General features: G+C 29.7%; 1 protein-coding gene and 1 long non-coding RNA gene across 4 annotated transcripts in view; one reads left to right on the top strand and one right to left on the bottom strand.

The window, feature by feature from the left end:
* LOC141528388 (putative aminopeptidase W07G4.4) overlaps window positions 1-18,175 on the bottom strand; it is a 72,613-nt gene that overhangs the window by 32,688 nt on the left and 21,750 nt on the right. For all 3 annotated transcript variants that reach the window (XM_074244433.1, XM_074244436.1, XM_074244434.1), the window contains exon 2: window positions 6,608-6,716. In XM_074244433.1, coding sequence (XP_074100534.1) covers window positions 6,608-6,688 — 81 coding nt within the window. In that variant the 5' untranslated portion in view covers window positions 6,689-6,716. The remainder of the gene's footprint in view (window positions 1-6,607; window positions 6,717-18,175) is intronic.
* Window positions 57-4,956, top strand: LOC141528391 (uncharacterized). The gene is made up of 5 exons (XR_012479367.1): window positions 57-401; window positions 670-2,393; window positions 2,468-2,773; window positions 3,469-3,518; window positions 3,777-4,956. It is a non-coding gene; the product is annotated as an uncharacterized LOC141528391 (long non-coding RNA).

Here is an 18,175-nt window from a genome sequence, read left to right as displayed (position 1 = left end):
CTTACAAATAAAGAGAATTAAGCTAGAGTTTATATTTTTCTATTCTATTCATTACTATAAATATCACTACCAATAATGTAAAGTAAAGTGCAATGTGTTTGTAAAAAAATTTTCTTTTTAGTTTTAAGTATAGTTTAAGATCAAGTATAGTTTCTGCATATATCTAACGACAAGGTAATTTTAATCATTATTCAGATAGACAGCAACTTGTGGAACTCGTAGTCAATTTTTTCGAATGAATAATTTTTTATTGTAAGTAATACTCCTGATAAAATTGATAGACTAAGCAGCTGATAAATTATCGACTAATTATTTTTAACAAGTTTACATTAAATGTGAAATTTTTGTGAATTCAAACTATCAGTGTGGACAAATGAAGTGACAATTATTCAAAATCAAACGTGAGTCATTCTACTAAAAGCAAAAATTTGGAATCAAGAACATTATTATGAAGAATTTTGTCTTGAATTTAGCAAAAAAAAATTCACAAACTGAAAAGTCGTTTTTGATTTAAGTAAATTTTTATTGAAATTTTTATTTTGAGAATTTTCCAGCTTGATTCAAAATAATCAAATTTTTCTAAGGAATCGTCTTGGTTCAAAATTTTATTTCTTGCATGAATTAAATTTTTTTTAATTAGCGTATGAATAAATAAAATAATTGTTTCAGGATAAAATTTTGTTCAAAGCTTAAATTGTTGTAGCGAGACTTTGCTAGTGGATCTAATACAAGAACAAGAGAAGTTGCCTGCAAACTCACGAGAAGTCAATTTTGGAATCCAAGAGATTGCGACCAAATTCTTTGCTCAAAATCATCGATCGTCAGCTGTCATCATTAATTCATTGATACAACACGATCAAATTTAATTTCATACTTATACTCGAATAATTTGTTAATAAGTTTTTCAATTAAAATATACTAGATCATGGAGCTTCCGGAGTGGATATTGTTGGCACTTATGGGTGTCGCAATGTCGATATTTTTCATAGTCAAATGTTTGATACAATATATTATTAAAAGCAGGCGTATTTAGGTTTTTTAATTTAATATTAAAGATCTTTTCTTACGAAATGTGTAAGTCCTACGCTTGCAAAAAATTATGAAATACATATTAAAATGATCGAACTCTGATTAACTGTTAACATGTACTCTCTTCAGTTAGTTCTAAATTTTACATTAAATGTTGTTCACATAAATTTTGCTATTAGTTTTTAAATTGAAGAATAAATTTAATATATAATTAAAATTTCACGAAACAAAACAAGTAACAATATTTTAAATTTTATTTATATTTTAACAAAGTACACAGTTAAAGAATTTGCGTCATTGCGTGAAAAAATTTTGTGTTAAATATTTAACATTTTCATGTGTAAATTTAACATTTATTGAGTTAAATTAACACAAAAAAGTGTTAAACTAACACAAAGAGTGTTGAATATTTAACATGAAAATCTTTAACTCAAAATTTTTGACGCATTGATGCAAAATTCTTTACTGTGTAGTTTGTTGTCTTGAAAACAATTTTAGTTCAATTAGGATTTACACACAGAATATTTTTATAAAACATGTTGTATTAATAATTTAAAAAATATTGAATGAAGTCAATTATTAATGAATCTATAAATATAAATGGAATGTAAAATCTTAAATATAAAATTTATTTTAAGATTATTAAAAATTCAAACGTGCTGAAATATTGTCTTTTCTCACAACATTTTAACCATTCATTTAACAATTTGTATTAAAAAATTATCATATTTTTTATAATGAAACTACCGAATCATTTTCGCTATGCAAAAACTGTAATGTTTCGTAGTTGGCTTTAAAAAAAGCTAGAATTCATAATTAAAAAAAAAATGATAAACGATTTTTAGCATACCTTAACTTAAGTACATTTCATCGCTACTTTACATTTTCAAATTAAAAAATATTTTATAATAACATACTTTTAACCTATTTTTTTAAATTTGGAATCATTCATCCGCGAAAAATCATAAATTTGTTAATAATAATTTAATAAAATAAATTTCAATTTATATACACTGAGAATTATAAAATTTAAATTATAAAAACAAATTTTACGTATTAATGAAATTATATACATTGATGTTAAGCCAGTGTTTCTTTGAATGTGATTGTTAACACTGACAATACTGGTAAGATAATGTATACTGTAATATTATAAAGAGAAAAAATGTGATTGTTTATTTGCTTGAATTGAATAGGCTCCGAAACTACTGAAGCGGTTTAAAAAAATGCAAAATGAAAAAAAATTTTTTTCAACTCTGAAACAGATAACAGTCAATTATGAATAAATATTCGTGGAATGTTAATAAATTTTCATGAACTATAAGTCGATATTCCTTTACTTCAAAAGTTATATTTATCAAAAGGTAAAGTATAATTAGTGATGATAATAAGTAAATGGATTGTTTATAAATTATTCAATTTTAATTGCTCAGTAAAGCTTTCAGATGATGTTTATATTGAAGATTCTGATTTGTGCTTCTGCAAACTAAATCCAAAGGCTTGTTAACAAATAAGTGAATCATCAATTATAAGTAATGTTTCGGATTTTAAGCTACTTATATCGAAAGTATATTGAGTTTGTCTTTGTTTACATTCTTCTATTCTATTCATTGCTATTAATATCACAATCAATAATGTTGAGTAAAGTGCAATGTGTTTGTAAAAGAACTCCTTTTTCGGTTGTGAGTATGGTTTACAATAAAGTATAGTTTCATCATATTTAATCCAGAAGACTAACGATAAGGTAATTTTGATCAATATTCAAATAGATAGCAACTCGTGCAAGTCATAGTCAATTTTGCATTATAAATAATTTTTTATTGTAAGTCATACTATTTTCAAAACTGATGGACAAAGCAGCTGTTAGATAATAGGCTAATTATTTTACATAATTATTTTTCAAATTTGAATTTTTTCAGCATTTATATGAATTCAAATTTCCGATGTAGATCGATTTTGGATTTTACGATACTAACTACTAAAGGATATTGTACTTATCTCTGTTTACTTTTTTGTTGTGAAAGTCTTTCGAAAATAATTAACATTCCTATTTGTGTTTCGATGAATTAGTTTTGAGGGTTTTCTAGAAAATCTATTAATCATCTATTATTATTATTATAGTTATAAGTTAGTTCCGGATTTTAGACTGCTTCCAACTAAAGAATATTAATCTTGTCTTTGTTTTTCTTTTCTATTTATTGATATTAATATCACTATTAATAGTGTAAAGTAAAGTGTAATATATTTGTGAAAGAATTTCCTCTTCGGTTGTGAGTATAGTTTACAATCAAGTATAGTTTCATCATATTTGAGCCAGTAGACTAATGATAAGCTAATTTTGAACAATATTCAAGTTGATAACAACTTGTGCAAGTCGTGGTCAATTTTTCCTAATGAATTATTTTTGATTGTAAGTAATACTCTTTATAATTTTTTCAGTTTTCATGTGAATTCAAACTGCCAGTGAAGATAAATCATCAAAATTAAACGTGAGCCATTTTATTAAAAACAAAAATTTCGCATCGAAAATATTATTATGATGAATTTTATCATTCTAAATGAAGGATAAAAATTCAACTGAAAAATCGTCCTTGGTTAAAGTAAATTTTTATCGATTTAATAATCTCTCGGCTTGATTAAAAATGATCCAATTTTTTCAAATGTTAATTTTGATTCGAAATTTTTTCTTTTGAATTAAGTTTAATTTTTCTTAATCAATGTGTGACTAAGCCGAATTAATGTTTCAGGATATTTTTTCTTCAAAAGTGCAAATTGATGTGATTTGATCTAGCTAGTGGATTCTAATTCAGAAACAAGAAAAATTGTCTACAAATTCATAATAAGTCAATTTTTTAATTGAAGAGACTGTGAGCAAATTCTGTATTCAAAATCATCGACAGTCGGCTGTTCTTATTTATCCATCGATATAAAAATCAAAGTTTATTTTATAACGATCATTAGATCATTTATTTATAATTTTTGATTGAAAATAGAAAAAGATTATCACAATGGAATGGTGGATGTGGACCCTTATCGCGGCCCTAATTCTTTTTCTTACGGCATTAGGATATTGCGTGACTGATGTTCTTATCTTGTTTAAAAATATTGATTGAAAAGAATTAAAAATTATGAAATTCGAATTCTTTTCAATAATTTCAATTCTTCCGTTTGTATATATAGATATACAATTTGCATGGAGTAATCGCTTCTCAATTTTTTTCAATTAGAATTTTTAACCAGGGTAGAAGAAAGCGTATTTTTCCCGGGATAAGATAATGTAAAAGTCCTATTTTTCAAGAAATGTTCAAGCTTCGAATCAACAAAGAATAATGTAATGCATTTTAAAGCAATGACTCTGTTTCAACTTAGTAACATGTACTTCTATTAGTTAATTCTAAATTTTTAATTAAATGTAGTTCAAGTAAACTTTAGTAATAGTTTTTATATTGAAGAGTAAGTTTACAACATAAAAATATTTTTTTGCTCGACGGGCAGAAAGCGTCAACTTTCGGCCAGCTGCGCTAAACGAAGTTGCCACTTTCTGCCTTCGTCGAGCAAAAAAATAGCATACACTCCTCGGGAAGTAAATAAGAAAGCCTCAGATCACATGTTTGTTGACCTCGGCTTCGCCTCGGCCAACAATTACATGTGATCTGAGACATTTCTTACTTTACTTCCCTCGGTGTGTAATATACTATTCTATGAAACAGATCGAATGATTATAAAATATTTAATTTTTCTGTATACTTTGATCATATTGTTTGTGTTGAAAATGCTTATGATTAAATTATGTTTTACACAAGGAATATTTTTCTCAAAAATTTTATATAAATCAATTTATATTGATAACGTTAAAAATAATAAATGTAAGCAATTATAAATATTTGTAAACATGAGTAGAAAATAAAATGTTTAATGCAAAATTTATTTTGTCTTATTACATAAATCATTATCAAAATCACAACATTACTACAAATTTATAAATAAATAATCCGATTTCTAATAAATTTAAAAAATTACAGAATTCAGTCAGAAAGCTGATTAATATTGAATAGATTTCCCCATAATGAAGTCCGAAATAATAGTGAAGGCAGAGGGAAGGAAAAAAAAGTAAAAATAGTTGCGATGATATCGAATTAATTAGGTCGGTGAGCTCAAAAGCGCCCGGGAGAGGAAGAGGAAGGATTGTAAGGTATTCGGTAGCTTGCAGTCATGTTTGAGAGAGTAGAGGTCACGTTACTTCCCGTTCCACGCGTGACTTAACCCTCGGACTTTAAAGTTACCCTATGAAACTAACTCAACGCAGCTGGTACTTACACATTCAAATTCATCTACACCAATACATTTATATTTAAGCTTGCTATTGAGTAACTACTCACTGTGTTACTGCATCTATGTGTGCGTTTGAGCACTAGTAAGAGTTGAGTCTACTAATGCACTAGCATGAGAAAGGTGGATGGCTTAGCAAAAGACGCAAATGCTATTATAGCCTTAGGAAACGAGAAAAATGCTTCTTTGCAAACGAGACACAAAGGAAAGATGCTCAGGATAACGAGTCAAAGAGTTATGGTTAGCCTCTTTGAGTGTATATTCTATAAAATACTTAAATTACCTTTTAGTTTTATCAGACTTCGTTTATTAATTAATCTTCCATTCTACTTTTGAAGGTTGATTACTTTCTTTATTTTTTTTTTAAAGTTATGCATTGTAGTCAGTTTCATGTCATAATTTGGAAAAATTTTTGTCTCTATAATTGGAAAAATAAACTCTTGATTTCAAAAAAATATTTTCTTTAAAACTTTTAGTGAGAAATAGTTCAAATAAATCAAAAAATTTTTTTCAGTGTGAGAATTGTGTTAATAATAACAAAGATTATTATTATTATTTCTTTATTTATCGACCATGAAGTCGAAACTTCTTGCGGCCGTTCATACAAAAATAATACCTAGTATAGCATTTTATGAAAACAATCAGAGAGAAAAATAGATGTAAAAATAAAAATTGAAAGTTTAAATATGTTATTAAAGTCCAAATTATGTTTGAACAGTTCAATTAACGTAAATCATTCAACCTCATTGCGAATTGCATTTATCAAAAACTTAAGTAATAATGTAATATAATGAAACAATATAATAGTGCGAAAAATAAAATATTAAACTCTTAGTAAAATATAAATATAAATATAAATAAACTCAGATCAAATATCAGGTATCAATTGCACAGTAGCTTATGATCTATCCACACTCAAAAAGTACTCATAGGTTAATCTACGAAATTCCACAAACGATTAAAAGTAACAAAAAAAAAAAAAAAAAAAATTCCGTTGTCAAGCTAGCAGTATCAAAATAAATTTTGGACGGATTTTATTAACTGGAATCTAAACAAACAACAAAATTTCATACAGATCTAACAATAATTCTAATTAGATCTGAATTGATCTAATTAGCAACAAATTGAACACCACAAATAAATTTTATTGCTTGAATAATGAGTCAATGTCTGATGAACGAATATATGCTAGTTTGATAGACTTGGAAACGAGTAAAAAATGAAAATAAAAACGTAAACAAGTACTTACGACGTAGAGACCCTCCAGGATTCCAAGAAGAGTCACCAATTCGACGTTTTGGAAACGTGAGTCAGGAAGCAAAACTATCATAGGACATCTCACACCGGCTTCTAGAGCTCTGCGTCATAAATGAAAGCATAAAGTTGAGTAAAACAGTGGCAACCCGTAACAAAAATTTCTAATATGGCTTTATGGTTACATCAAATATATATTACTGTAAAATAATTTTTTATTTTCCTATAAATGTGTAAAAAGATCAAAATGTTTTCTCTAACGAAAATTGGATTAGTAATTGATTGAACTAATAACCAACGTCCGATAAGCTCCCAAGGACAGTAAAAAAACCGAATTTTTTTTTTTAATTTACCACCTGACAGTCAAAAGTCTCCTATAAAGAGATGATTCAGCGATCATGTGATATCTATCGGAAATTTACTCACTGAAAAAAAAATTAACTTGATTAAAGAGAAAAATTCTTGAACCAAAAAAATAATTTTAATGAGTTTCACTGTCTTGAATCAAGACGAAAAATTCTTGAATAAAGTAAAATTTACTTAAACCAAGAAAAATTTCTTAGTTTAGGAATTTTTCTACTCAAATCAAGAAGTTTGAGTAATCTTCCTTAATCCTTTTCCTCCGCTATATTTATTTATTTTAAGGGAAATAATGATTAAAGGGAATTAATATTATTACTTTTATTTGATAATTAATTTTGTCTTTATCTTTACTTTTATTCTTATTTTCATTTCTTATTCACACGAAATTCAAATCGTTAATTGATTACTCGGCGCGGCCCCTGGGTAAATTTGTGACTTTGGTTAGTTTGATAAAATTTTCTGGCGTCCAACGGGATTTCTAATCCAGCCTGTGTGTCATCAGGCCTGTTTATTTTATTTCAGAGCGACCGGACTTTATTCTACCCAGCCGGTATCTCCGCCTCCGGTTTAAATTTTTAATACGGCAAAAAACATCGTTACAATAGCCCGAGTCGAAATTTAAATCGTAGATTCAACGTATTGAACGTTCAAATCGTTATTTGAACGTAATGGACGTTAAAAACGTATGTTGAACGTACCCAACGTATCATAAATGTGAAGAGAACCAATAATGGGTGAAAGCAGTAACATTAAAACTACTCAAATAACTACACATTTTTAATTTTCTTAGCAGATAGTTAAAAATTTTATTTATTTTTTTTTTTTTTGTAAAAATCCAGTGGTACAAAATTTTATAAAATTGTATAAAAAGTTATTATTTTATATACAGGGTGTCTCAGAAGTCGTGAGCCACCGGACAGGGTGTGGTAGAAAATTGGATTCTGAATAGAAAAATCCTTTACCATTTTTCGATCAGACCCATAGAAAAATTACTACAAATTTATGAAAATAGACCAATGAGGAGCGCGGTTTAGCGGCAGAACGGTAGGCGCAAGAGCGAGCGAGTGGAAGCGCGACTGGCAATGAGTGCGCGCTCGCTTGCACACGTGTGATATCATTGCTCAGTTATAGCGGGATGCCCGCATGCAATAATGATGATCAATGATACTCCTGTAAATAAAAAAATTAATATATTAGAAAAATCATCCCATAGACAGCCCCATAAAATAAAAAATGTGCGATTTTTTGATAATTAAAACTCAAATTTTCGGTGTCACCGAAAAATGAAAAAAAAAAAAAAAAAGCCAACAGTCATATTCAATGATACCCCTGTAATTAAAAAAAAAAAAAAGAAAAGTTATGAAAGTACCCCATACACTCTGAGATACAGCCCCATAAAGCCAAAAATTTGCGATTATTTAATGATGAAATTCAAATGATCAGTGTGCACTTGAAGTTAAAAAAAAGCAATAAAAATAATCAGTGACACTACTGTAGACCAAAAAAATTGAAAAAAATAAAAAACTACCCCATAGACAGGGAGATACAGCCCCGTAAAGCCGAAAATTCGCGATTATTTAATAATGAAATTCAAATGATCAGAGTGCACTTGAAGTGAAAAAGAAAAAGCAATAAAAATAATCAGTGACACTACAGTAGGTGAAGAAAATTTTTAAAAATAAAAACTACCCCATAGACAGGGAGATACAGTCCCATAAAGCCAAAAATTGTGCGATATTTCAATAATTAAAATAGAAATTTTCGACGACTACTCAAAATTTCAAATAAAAATCTAGGACTAATAGTTAACTATACCCATAACAATCAGAAAAAAATTAAAAATTACAAAAACCACCCCATAGACACTAAGATACAGCCTAATAAAGCCGAGTATTTCGGGATTATTTAACATAAAAATTAAAATATTCACAGTGCATTCGAAATAGAAAAAAATACCAATCAAAATTATCAGTGGTACTTTTGACCATCAGACAAATTTAAAAAATTGTAAAAACACCCCATAGATACCGAAATATGACTTGATAACGCACAAAAATCGGGATTGCTTAGAAATTAAAATTCAAATTATTGGTGCCCATTGAAAATCAACAAAAGAAACCTTTTGTACTTATCGATTAAACTCCTGTGTATCGAAAAAAATTATTATTTAAAAAACCACCCCGCAAACTCCGAATTATGATCCCATTAAGCTGAAAATTTCTGATTTTTAGTAATTAAAATGCTACTTCTCGGTGTCCGTTGAAAATAAATGAAAAGTATGAAAACTCATTTTCAGATATACTCTTGTAAGCAAAAAAAAATAAGATTTGAAAAAAACACCCCATTAACGGCGAGATAGGACCCCATAAATCCGCTAATTTGTGATTTGTTAGTAATTGAAATTGAAATTCTTGGTGTCCATTTAACAACAACAAGAGAAACCTATTGTACTTTTAAATTACACCCTTAAAAACATAAAAAAACTTAACTCTTGAAAATCCACCGCATAGACACTAACAAACATCCAAATAAAGCCAACAATTCGCGATTTTTCAATAATTAAAATTCAAATTTTCATATGACACCGAAAATTTCGATATCAATCCACAAAAAATCGATAAATCGCGGCTTTATGGAGGCGTATCTTGGGGTCTATGGGGTGAATTCTTGAATTTTGATATTTTCATTTATTAAAAAGAGTAAATTGGAAAGTGGAATGAGTTTATGCTCTTTATTTTAAGTGGATACCGAGAATTTCAATTTAAGTCAATTAAAAATCGACAAATAGCGACTGTATGGGGATGTATCTCGGTGTCTGTGGGGTGGATTCTAAAATTTTGATTTATTATTTTATAACAGAGATAACATTAAAAAGTACAATAATTTTCTTTTACTTATTTTGAGTAGACACCGAGAATTTCAATTTAAATCAATAAAAATCGAACAATTGTGGCATTGTGGGGTTGCCTCTCGGTGTTTATGGGGTGGATTCCAAAATTTTGATTTTTAATTCATAAAAAAGGTTAAACTGGAAAGAAAGATAATTTTCTTTGAGTTATTCCGAGTTGACACCGAGAATTTCAACTTAACTTCACAAATAATGGAGAAATCGCAGCTTTATGGGGGTGTATCTCAGTGTCTATGAGGTGGATTCTTAAATTTTGATTTTTCAATTCTTTACAAAGGTTACATTGGAAAGTACGATAATTTTTTTAAGTTATTTTCAGTGGACACCGAGAATTTCCATTTAAATCAATGGAAAATCGAAAAATCGCGGCTTTATAGGGTTGTCTCCTGATGTTTATAGGGTGGATTCCGAAATTTTCTTTTTTAATTCATGACGAAGATTGAACTGGAAAGTGGGATAGTTTTCTTTGGCTTATTTTCAGTGGATACCGAAAATTTCAAATTAAATAAATGAAAAATTGACAAATCGCGGCTTTATGGGGGCGCATCTCAGTGTCTATGGGGTGGACTCCATAATTTTGATATTTTTATGTATGACTGACGTTAAATTGAATAGAAGGATTATTTTCTTTTGTTATTTTCAGTGGACACCGAGAATTTCATTGAAAGTAAATTAAACATCGACTTATCGCCAGTTTATGGGGGTGTATCTCGGTGTTTATAGGGTGGATTCCATAATTTTGATATCTTTGTGTATGACCGAGGTTACATTAGATAGGAAGATTATTGTAATTCTGTTATTTTAAGTGGACACCGAGAATTTCAATTTACGTCAAATAAAAATCGACAAATCGCGAGTGTATGGTGTTTTTTTCAAATCTTATTTTTTTTTGCTTACAAGAGTATATCTGAAAATGAGTTTTCATACTTTTCATTTATTTTCAACGGACACCGAGAAGTAGCATTTTAATTACTAAAAAATCAGAAATTTTCAGCTTAATGGGATCATAATTCGGAGTTTGCGGGGTGGTTTTTAAATAATAATTTTTTCGATACACAGGAGTTTAATCGATAAGTACAAAAGGTTTCTTTTGTTGATTTTCAATGGGCACCAATAATTTGAATTTTAATTTCTAAGCAATCCCGATTTTTGTGCGTTATCAAGTCATATTTCGGTATCTATGGGGTGTTTTTACAATTTTTTAAATTTGTCTGATGGTCAAAAGTACCACTGATAATTTTGATTGGTATTTTTTTCTATTTCGAATGCACTGTGAATATTTTAATTTTTATGTTAAATAATCCCGAAATACTCGGCTTTATTAGGCTGTATCTTAGTGTCTATGGGGTGGTTTTTGTAATTTTTAATTTTTTTCTGATTGTTATGGGTATAGTTAACTATTAGTCCTAGATTTTTATTTGAAATTTTGAGTAGTCGTCGAAAATTTCTATTTTAATTATTGAAATATCGCACAATTTTTGGCTTTATGGGACTGTATCTCCCTGTCTATGGGGTAGTTTTTATTTTTAAAAATTTTCTTCACCTACTGTAGTGTCACTGATTATTTTTATTGCTTTTTTTTTTTTTTCACTTCAAGTGCACTCTGATCATTTGAATTTCATTATTAAATAATCGCGAATTTTCGGCTTTACGGGGCTGTATCTCCCTGTCTATGGGGTAGTTTTTTATTTTTTTCAATTTTTTTGGTCTACAGTAGTGTCACTGATTATTTTTATTGCTTTTTTTTAACTTCAAGTGCACACTGATCATTTGAATTTCATCATTAAATAATCGCAAATTTTTGGCTTTATGGGGCTGTATCTCAGAGTGTATGGGGTACTTTTATAACTTTTCTTTTTTTTTTTTTTTTTTTTTACAGGGGTATCATTGAATATGACTGTTGGCTTTTTTTTTTTTCATTTTTCGGTGACACCGAAAATTTGAGTTTTAATTATCAAAAAATCGCACATTTTTTATTTTATGGGGCTGTCTATGGGATGATTTTTCTAATATTAATTTTTTTTTATTTACAGGAGTATCATTGATCATTATTATTGCATGCGGGCATCCCGCTATAACTGAGCAATGATATCACACGTGTGCAAGCGAGCGCGCACTCATTGCCTGTCGCGCTTCCACTCGCTCGCTCTTGCGCCTACCGTTCTGCCGCTAAACCGCGCTCCTCATTGGTCTATTTTCATAAATTTATAGTAATTTTCCTATGGGTCTGATCGAAAAATGGTAAAGGACTTTTCTATTCAGAATCCAATTTTCTACCACACCCGTCCGGTGGCTCACGACTTCTGAGACACCCTGTATAGATTTATCAGGCCATTTTCGATATAAAATCGTATGAATGATATTTCATAAAATTTTACATGATTTTGGAAACTACTCCGAGGCTAAAAAATTTCGATACAGCATTTCCGTTAAAAAGAATGGTCAATTTAAGCTAAAAATGTAAAATCGCCCTAACAGAACTGAAAAAAAAATTTTTTTTTGTTTATTCAAGTTTCAAGCATGTGTAGTTATTTAAGTAGTTTTAATATTACTTATTATCACCCATTATTGGTTCTCTTTGCATTTACAACACGTTGGATACGTTCAACATATACGTTTTTAACGTCCATTACGTTCAAATGACGATTTTAACGTTTAATACGTTGAATCCACGATTTAAATTTCGACTCGGGAAACCAAAAAAAAATTTTTAGTTTAAGAATTTTTCTACTCAAATCAAGAAGTTGGAATTCCTCAAAATTATATCGACATATATGACCACATAAAGCCATATATAAGCACATCAGGACTTATCAAAAATTATACATAGACACAATACACCATGTCATGCCATATATGAACTTATCAAATTTTCTGATATGGCCATTTAAGAATTTTTTTACGGCTAACTTGTTTTGACTTGTGCCATCAATTTTTTATTTTGAATTTTTAGGTGAAACAACAGATTAAAAATGCTCGTATTTACATTGATTCAACTAAAATTTGAACTTACAACAGGCGTATCGAAAAAAAAAAAAAATAAAAAAATTTTTTGAAAGTTCAGCAAAAATTTAATTTCCATTTAGCGTCGGAAAAATAATTCATGTTATTAAATGACAAAGTGCTATTTCTATGTCCTTGTTGTATTTTTACTGCTTTCGTATTCGCACTCTCTTGACTAGTGTGCCACGTGTGCGAAATTACTGTTGTATAGAGGCGTAAAAAAATGGCACATAAATGTTATTTACAGGTTTAATCTCTAGTTCTCTATAACGGGCTATACAAAAGAAAGAACAACAAAATCAAACCTTGGGGCAGAATCAACCTCTAAAATTTTTAAAAAGTATAATTTAAAAAAACACTTTTTTTATATTGTACGATAAGGTACAATAAAAGACCTGAGTAATTTTAGATTCAGCTTTTATCAAATAGTTCGATAACTCATCAATCGAATTCGTGAAAACAATTTTATTACTTTCATTTTTTACCTTAATGACCTCGAAGCAGCTTATAATTCGGTTGTAAATCTTTATTTATCACTCAGAAGTTATTTGATATCCAACGAAATAACTTTTATTCATCATCTATTATTTTATTGGGACAGTTTTAAAATGAAGAACGAAACGTTATTATTTATTCTGCGAATTTACATTTTCATTTTATTTTTGGTATTCTATTTTATATTCTACAACCGTTATAAATGCTGCGTTCACTTGTGCTTATCGTGGAATGAGAGTAAGTAATTACCAAAATATAATAAGAATAAGTAAATCATAGCTTTTATTTGTAGTGTTTTCCCTTCTCTGCGAAACCATGTTGTTTGGAAACGGATGTGTGTCGGTTTCAATATGGTTACTATGAATGCGTTCGTAAAGGTATCAAATACTAGTAAAAAAAAAAAAAAAAAAAAAAAAAGATTGAAAAATTTAAAAGTACACGCCTCATAACAATCATTCATTTTTTTTAGAAAACAAATAAATTTTATAATTGATTCTTAAAAGAAAAAAAAATAAATAAGTAATTTCTTATAGAACATTCCTAATTTTTTATTATTGTGCGTGCAGTCTAAAAAAATTAAGTAAAATGATTGCTTAATCTCATTTTAACTTGACTAAGTGGTGCCATTGTTTTTACGTGATAGAAATAAAAAAAAATCTTCTGTATTTGTAAGTGTATATCATAGTGAATTTTAATAAAAATTCATTTAAATAAAAACTACGTAAGCTAGGCTACCGATATAAAATACGGCACCAGTTTATCGAATGCGGGAACTAATAAATAAAAACCTGGTCTTGATACATCAATTTTCAACTTTTCGCTAAGAAAATTGAAAATTTTCAAAAGTTGGGAAGTAAGTGGTTTCACCCCGTTCTTCAAAAATCGAGTTTTCAACGTATGTTGACGTTTTGAGGTCCGAGGAAGCTTTCTAAAATCTTTCCGCGACGATGTGCGCGCGTGTGTGTGTGTGTGTGTGTGTGTGTGTGTGTGTGTGTGTGGCCGGATGTAAATCTCTCATAACTTTTGAACAGCTTGACCGATTTTATCGCGGTTGATATCATTCAAAGAGGCTTGACTAAACTTAAATTTTGAATACAATTTGGACCGATTCGACCCGGTAGATTTTAAGAAATCTCAAAAAAAATTAGGAAAACGGTTGACCGTAAATGTCATCCCTACAACTTTCCGCTAATTCTGTACTCAAAATTGCACTTATTACGTTTTTGAGCTCTTTGAGCTCGAAAATATATAGTCCGTGTCATTTGGAGCTCTCCGAGCTAAAAATCTGATGAAACTTTAATAAAACACTATTTTTCAAATATTCAAACCCCAATAACTTTTGAATGACTGAACCGATTTGTCCAATCCCATTTAATCAATGTTAAAAATGAATCGTTTTACCGTCTGCTGTAAAACAACGTATTAGAATGGCAGTATCGATATATGATTATGATGAAAGCATTAATAGAGCAAAAAATTGCTTGACCTTGACGTGTAGAGAGTAAAGTAATCCCTAAACCGCTTTACGTTATGAGGCGTGCAACAACTTAAATACACCATGAATTTGTTGTCTTAAGTTAAGAACTTAAAAATACTTTGATATTTAAGCAACACTGGGAAGTTATTGTCACTTTGATAAACATTGCACTTATATATCTAACGCCAAATGTTCACAATCAAATCAATGTTTTTGCAATTCGAATTTTATTCGAGTAAATGAAACTACTTGTGGGAGAGCATTAGGACATTTTTGCGGTATTAATGATATCTGCGCTGTAAAAAATTCTAAATGCATTGATAACGAGTGTCAATGCATTCAAGGATTCATACAAGGAGCTAACATGGATTGCGTACCACATAACTATAATTATCAAAAATCGTTCATAGTCAAAATGAAAATACTTTGGTCTACAATGATACTCAACATTAATGTAGATGTCAACTTGTTTTCATTACATCTAAAAATATTTTCGATTTTAATATTAATTATCTAAAATTTCGTTGTATAGCGCACTTGGGTATGGCGTGTAAAAACGACTCAGAATGCTCATCTGTGTTGGACAATAGTGTTCTGATGATAGGTGTCGATGTGAAATACGTTACAAGCAAACCAAATATAATGCCTGTGGTCCAATTCTAAGCGTTCCTTGTTTTGGAAATGACACATGCGCGATGGATTACTCGATTTGCATTGACTATATATGTGAATGCAAGCCGAATTTTTCAAAACGAGGCTTCAAGTGTCTTCCTAGTGAGTTAGTTCATAGAATTGTTGTGAAATCTCATGCTAAATAGTCATTTTTTACAGACCATTTAGGTGGACCGTGTCAAAAATACCAGGACTGTGCTAACATCGAATTTTCAGAATGTTCAACTAAGAACAGATGTGTTTGTCTCAACAGATATGTCAAGCTTAATGAAACTGCGTGTCGACCAATTCTAGAAGGATTGTGTTCGGAAAATAATCAGTGCATTGTCGAAAACTCAATTTGCATTGATGCCACGTGTCAATGCAAGCCTGGCTATTTTGCAATCTATGAAGATACTTGTATTTTAAATCAGTTTTTTATTTTGTTATAGTTTCTTTGATACTTGTCGAACTAAAACTGAATCTTTAATCAAATAAATTTTTCCAATAGCTTCTCTAGGAAAATCTTGTCAATTTAACACCGATTGCAATGACCGCGAAAATTTGAAATGTTCAGATAATAAGATATGTACTTGCAAAGATCATTATGTTCTATTAAACGATACATGTATATCAGTTTTTAATGGATTTTGTTCACACAACTTCGAGTGTAAATTGAATGGCTTTCACTGTGTCGATAATAAGTGTCAATGCAAGCCTAATTTCATCTTGCTGTCAGAGCATCAATGCACTGAAAGTAAGTATACACTATAAAAAATAAAAAAAATAAAACAATCTGGTACACGGAGAGAAAAGTGCATAGTTAGCTGAATTATAAAGTCATAAGTATAAAAATATAGTTTTTGTAACTCCTGTTTCCAAAGTTCAATATTCGAGCCTTACGTAGCATACGTAAAGTCGTGTATTCTCGTGATGGTTGTATACACTATAGTAGCGTGCAGAAAAGTAGACGGAGTCAAACTCCCCAACTAATTGACCATGCGGGAATGAAAATTAACTATAAGTAATGTATACGATCCATAGAATGTACATGTTCACAAGGGTGTGCCAAAATGTAACTTCCTTGATGGACCTTTTAAAAATCGGCATTTTGAGTTCCACTTTTAACAGGAGTTGTGTTTAGAGATTTCTTGAGATATTTTGGGGGGAGAGGATTTATTTAATTTTCATAGAATTTTAAACAGCAGATTTAACTGGGCACTTCTGGCTAAATTTTGAATTTTCAGCGGAAATGCCCAAACTAAGCTTCTGCTAAAAAATTCTATGAAAATCAAATAAATCCTCTCCCCTCAAAATATCGCAGAAAATGCCCAAACACAGCCCCTGTTAAAAGCGGAACTCAAAATTCCAATTTTAAGAGGTCCATCAAGGAAGTTACATTTTGGCACACCCTAATGTTCACCACTACCACTACAAATTAAGCGTACATGTTCATCACTACCACTACTATCAAGCGTACTGAGACTAATTTTAGCGCCTGCGCATACCAAATAACCACTCATGAAAAGCAGCCTGTTGATCATATGTTCAACTCTGTGCAATTCCTAACCGTAACTGTTTGTATTATTTATATGATTTTTAGTGATCTGTCACGACAAAAAATGAATTACTATCGCGGCGTGAAAAGGCGTTTCAGTAGTCTCTAGTAAAATAAAAATGAGTGAGTTGTGGGCTTATTTTTCTATAGTAGTATGGTTTAGGCGGAATCCGTGCAGTTATATGGTCTTTAACCTAACGTGTGCGTTTATAAAACACATCTAGTCAAGTATGCGATTATTGTATACTCCAGAAATGACATACAGCGCTCGAAAAAACAACTTCCAGAGCAGGTGTTGTAAAAATAATCTTTTTAATACTTTTAACAACTACTCTTACTCTTAAAAATGTATAGATTAAAGGTATAATATAAACACGGAAAAAGAAGAAGCGAAATACGCGCTGGGTCTTACGCGGGAACTTTTTTTACTATACTCTCTGGACTTGCAATAGTATCATACGGAAAATATGTTACTCATTTAAACAGAGAATCGCGATAATGCTTAAACTTTTTTATATCATAATCATTAAAAATACCAATTCATTAAAAAAGTGTATACCAATAGGGCTTAAACTTTTTTTTCAGTGTACTATTTTTAATTATCCATACGAATATGATTTACAATTAAATTAACAGCATTGATATTTTTTAGTGAGTTTGGTATCTTCCTGTACTGAATCTGTAGATTGTGATGATTTTTGGCACGCTAAATATGTAAAAAACAAATGCGTCTGCACTCACAATCACGTTGCGATTAATAACTCAACGTGTTATCCAATTTCAGGCGGCCTGTGTTGGACTGACCATCAATGCCCAAAAGAAAATTTTGAATGCATTGATTTTCACTGCGAATGCAAAAAAGGTTATGTCCAGCTTTCTAAGAATTTATGTGTACCTAAAAGATTTTTTTGATTTCTTTTCAATAATTTGTTTATCACAATAGTAAATAATAATTGTTTCTAAGAGTAATAAAAATTTCCTCAAAATTTGACAAATTTTTCTTCGCATAAGATAATTGATATTAAACAACCTTCGAAGTAAAAAAATAGAACAAATTCACCAGAGTAAAATCAAATATCTTTGTTCGTCACTTTCAGCTTTGTCGATT

Source organism: Cotesia typhae, unplaced genomic scaffold (assembly GCF_013202065.1).
Source record: "Cotesia typhae breed Kobodo isofemale line unplaced genomic scaffold, CoteBio_Ctyphae contig_43, whole genome shotgun sequence".
NCBI classification, from domain to species: domain Eukaryota; kingdom Metazoa; phylum Arthropoda; class Insecta; order Hymenoptera; family Braconidae; genus Cotesia; species Cotesia typhae.
Note: the sequence above shows the minus strand (reverse complement) of the source record. Positions and strands in the feature narration are given on the sequence as shown.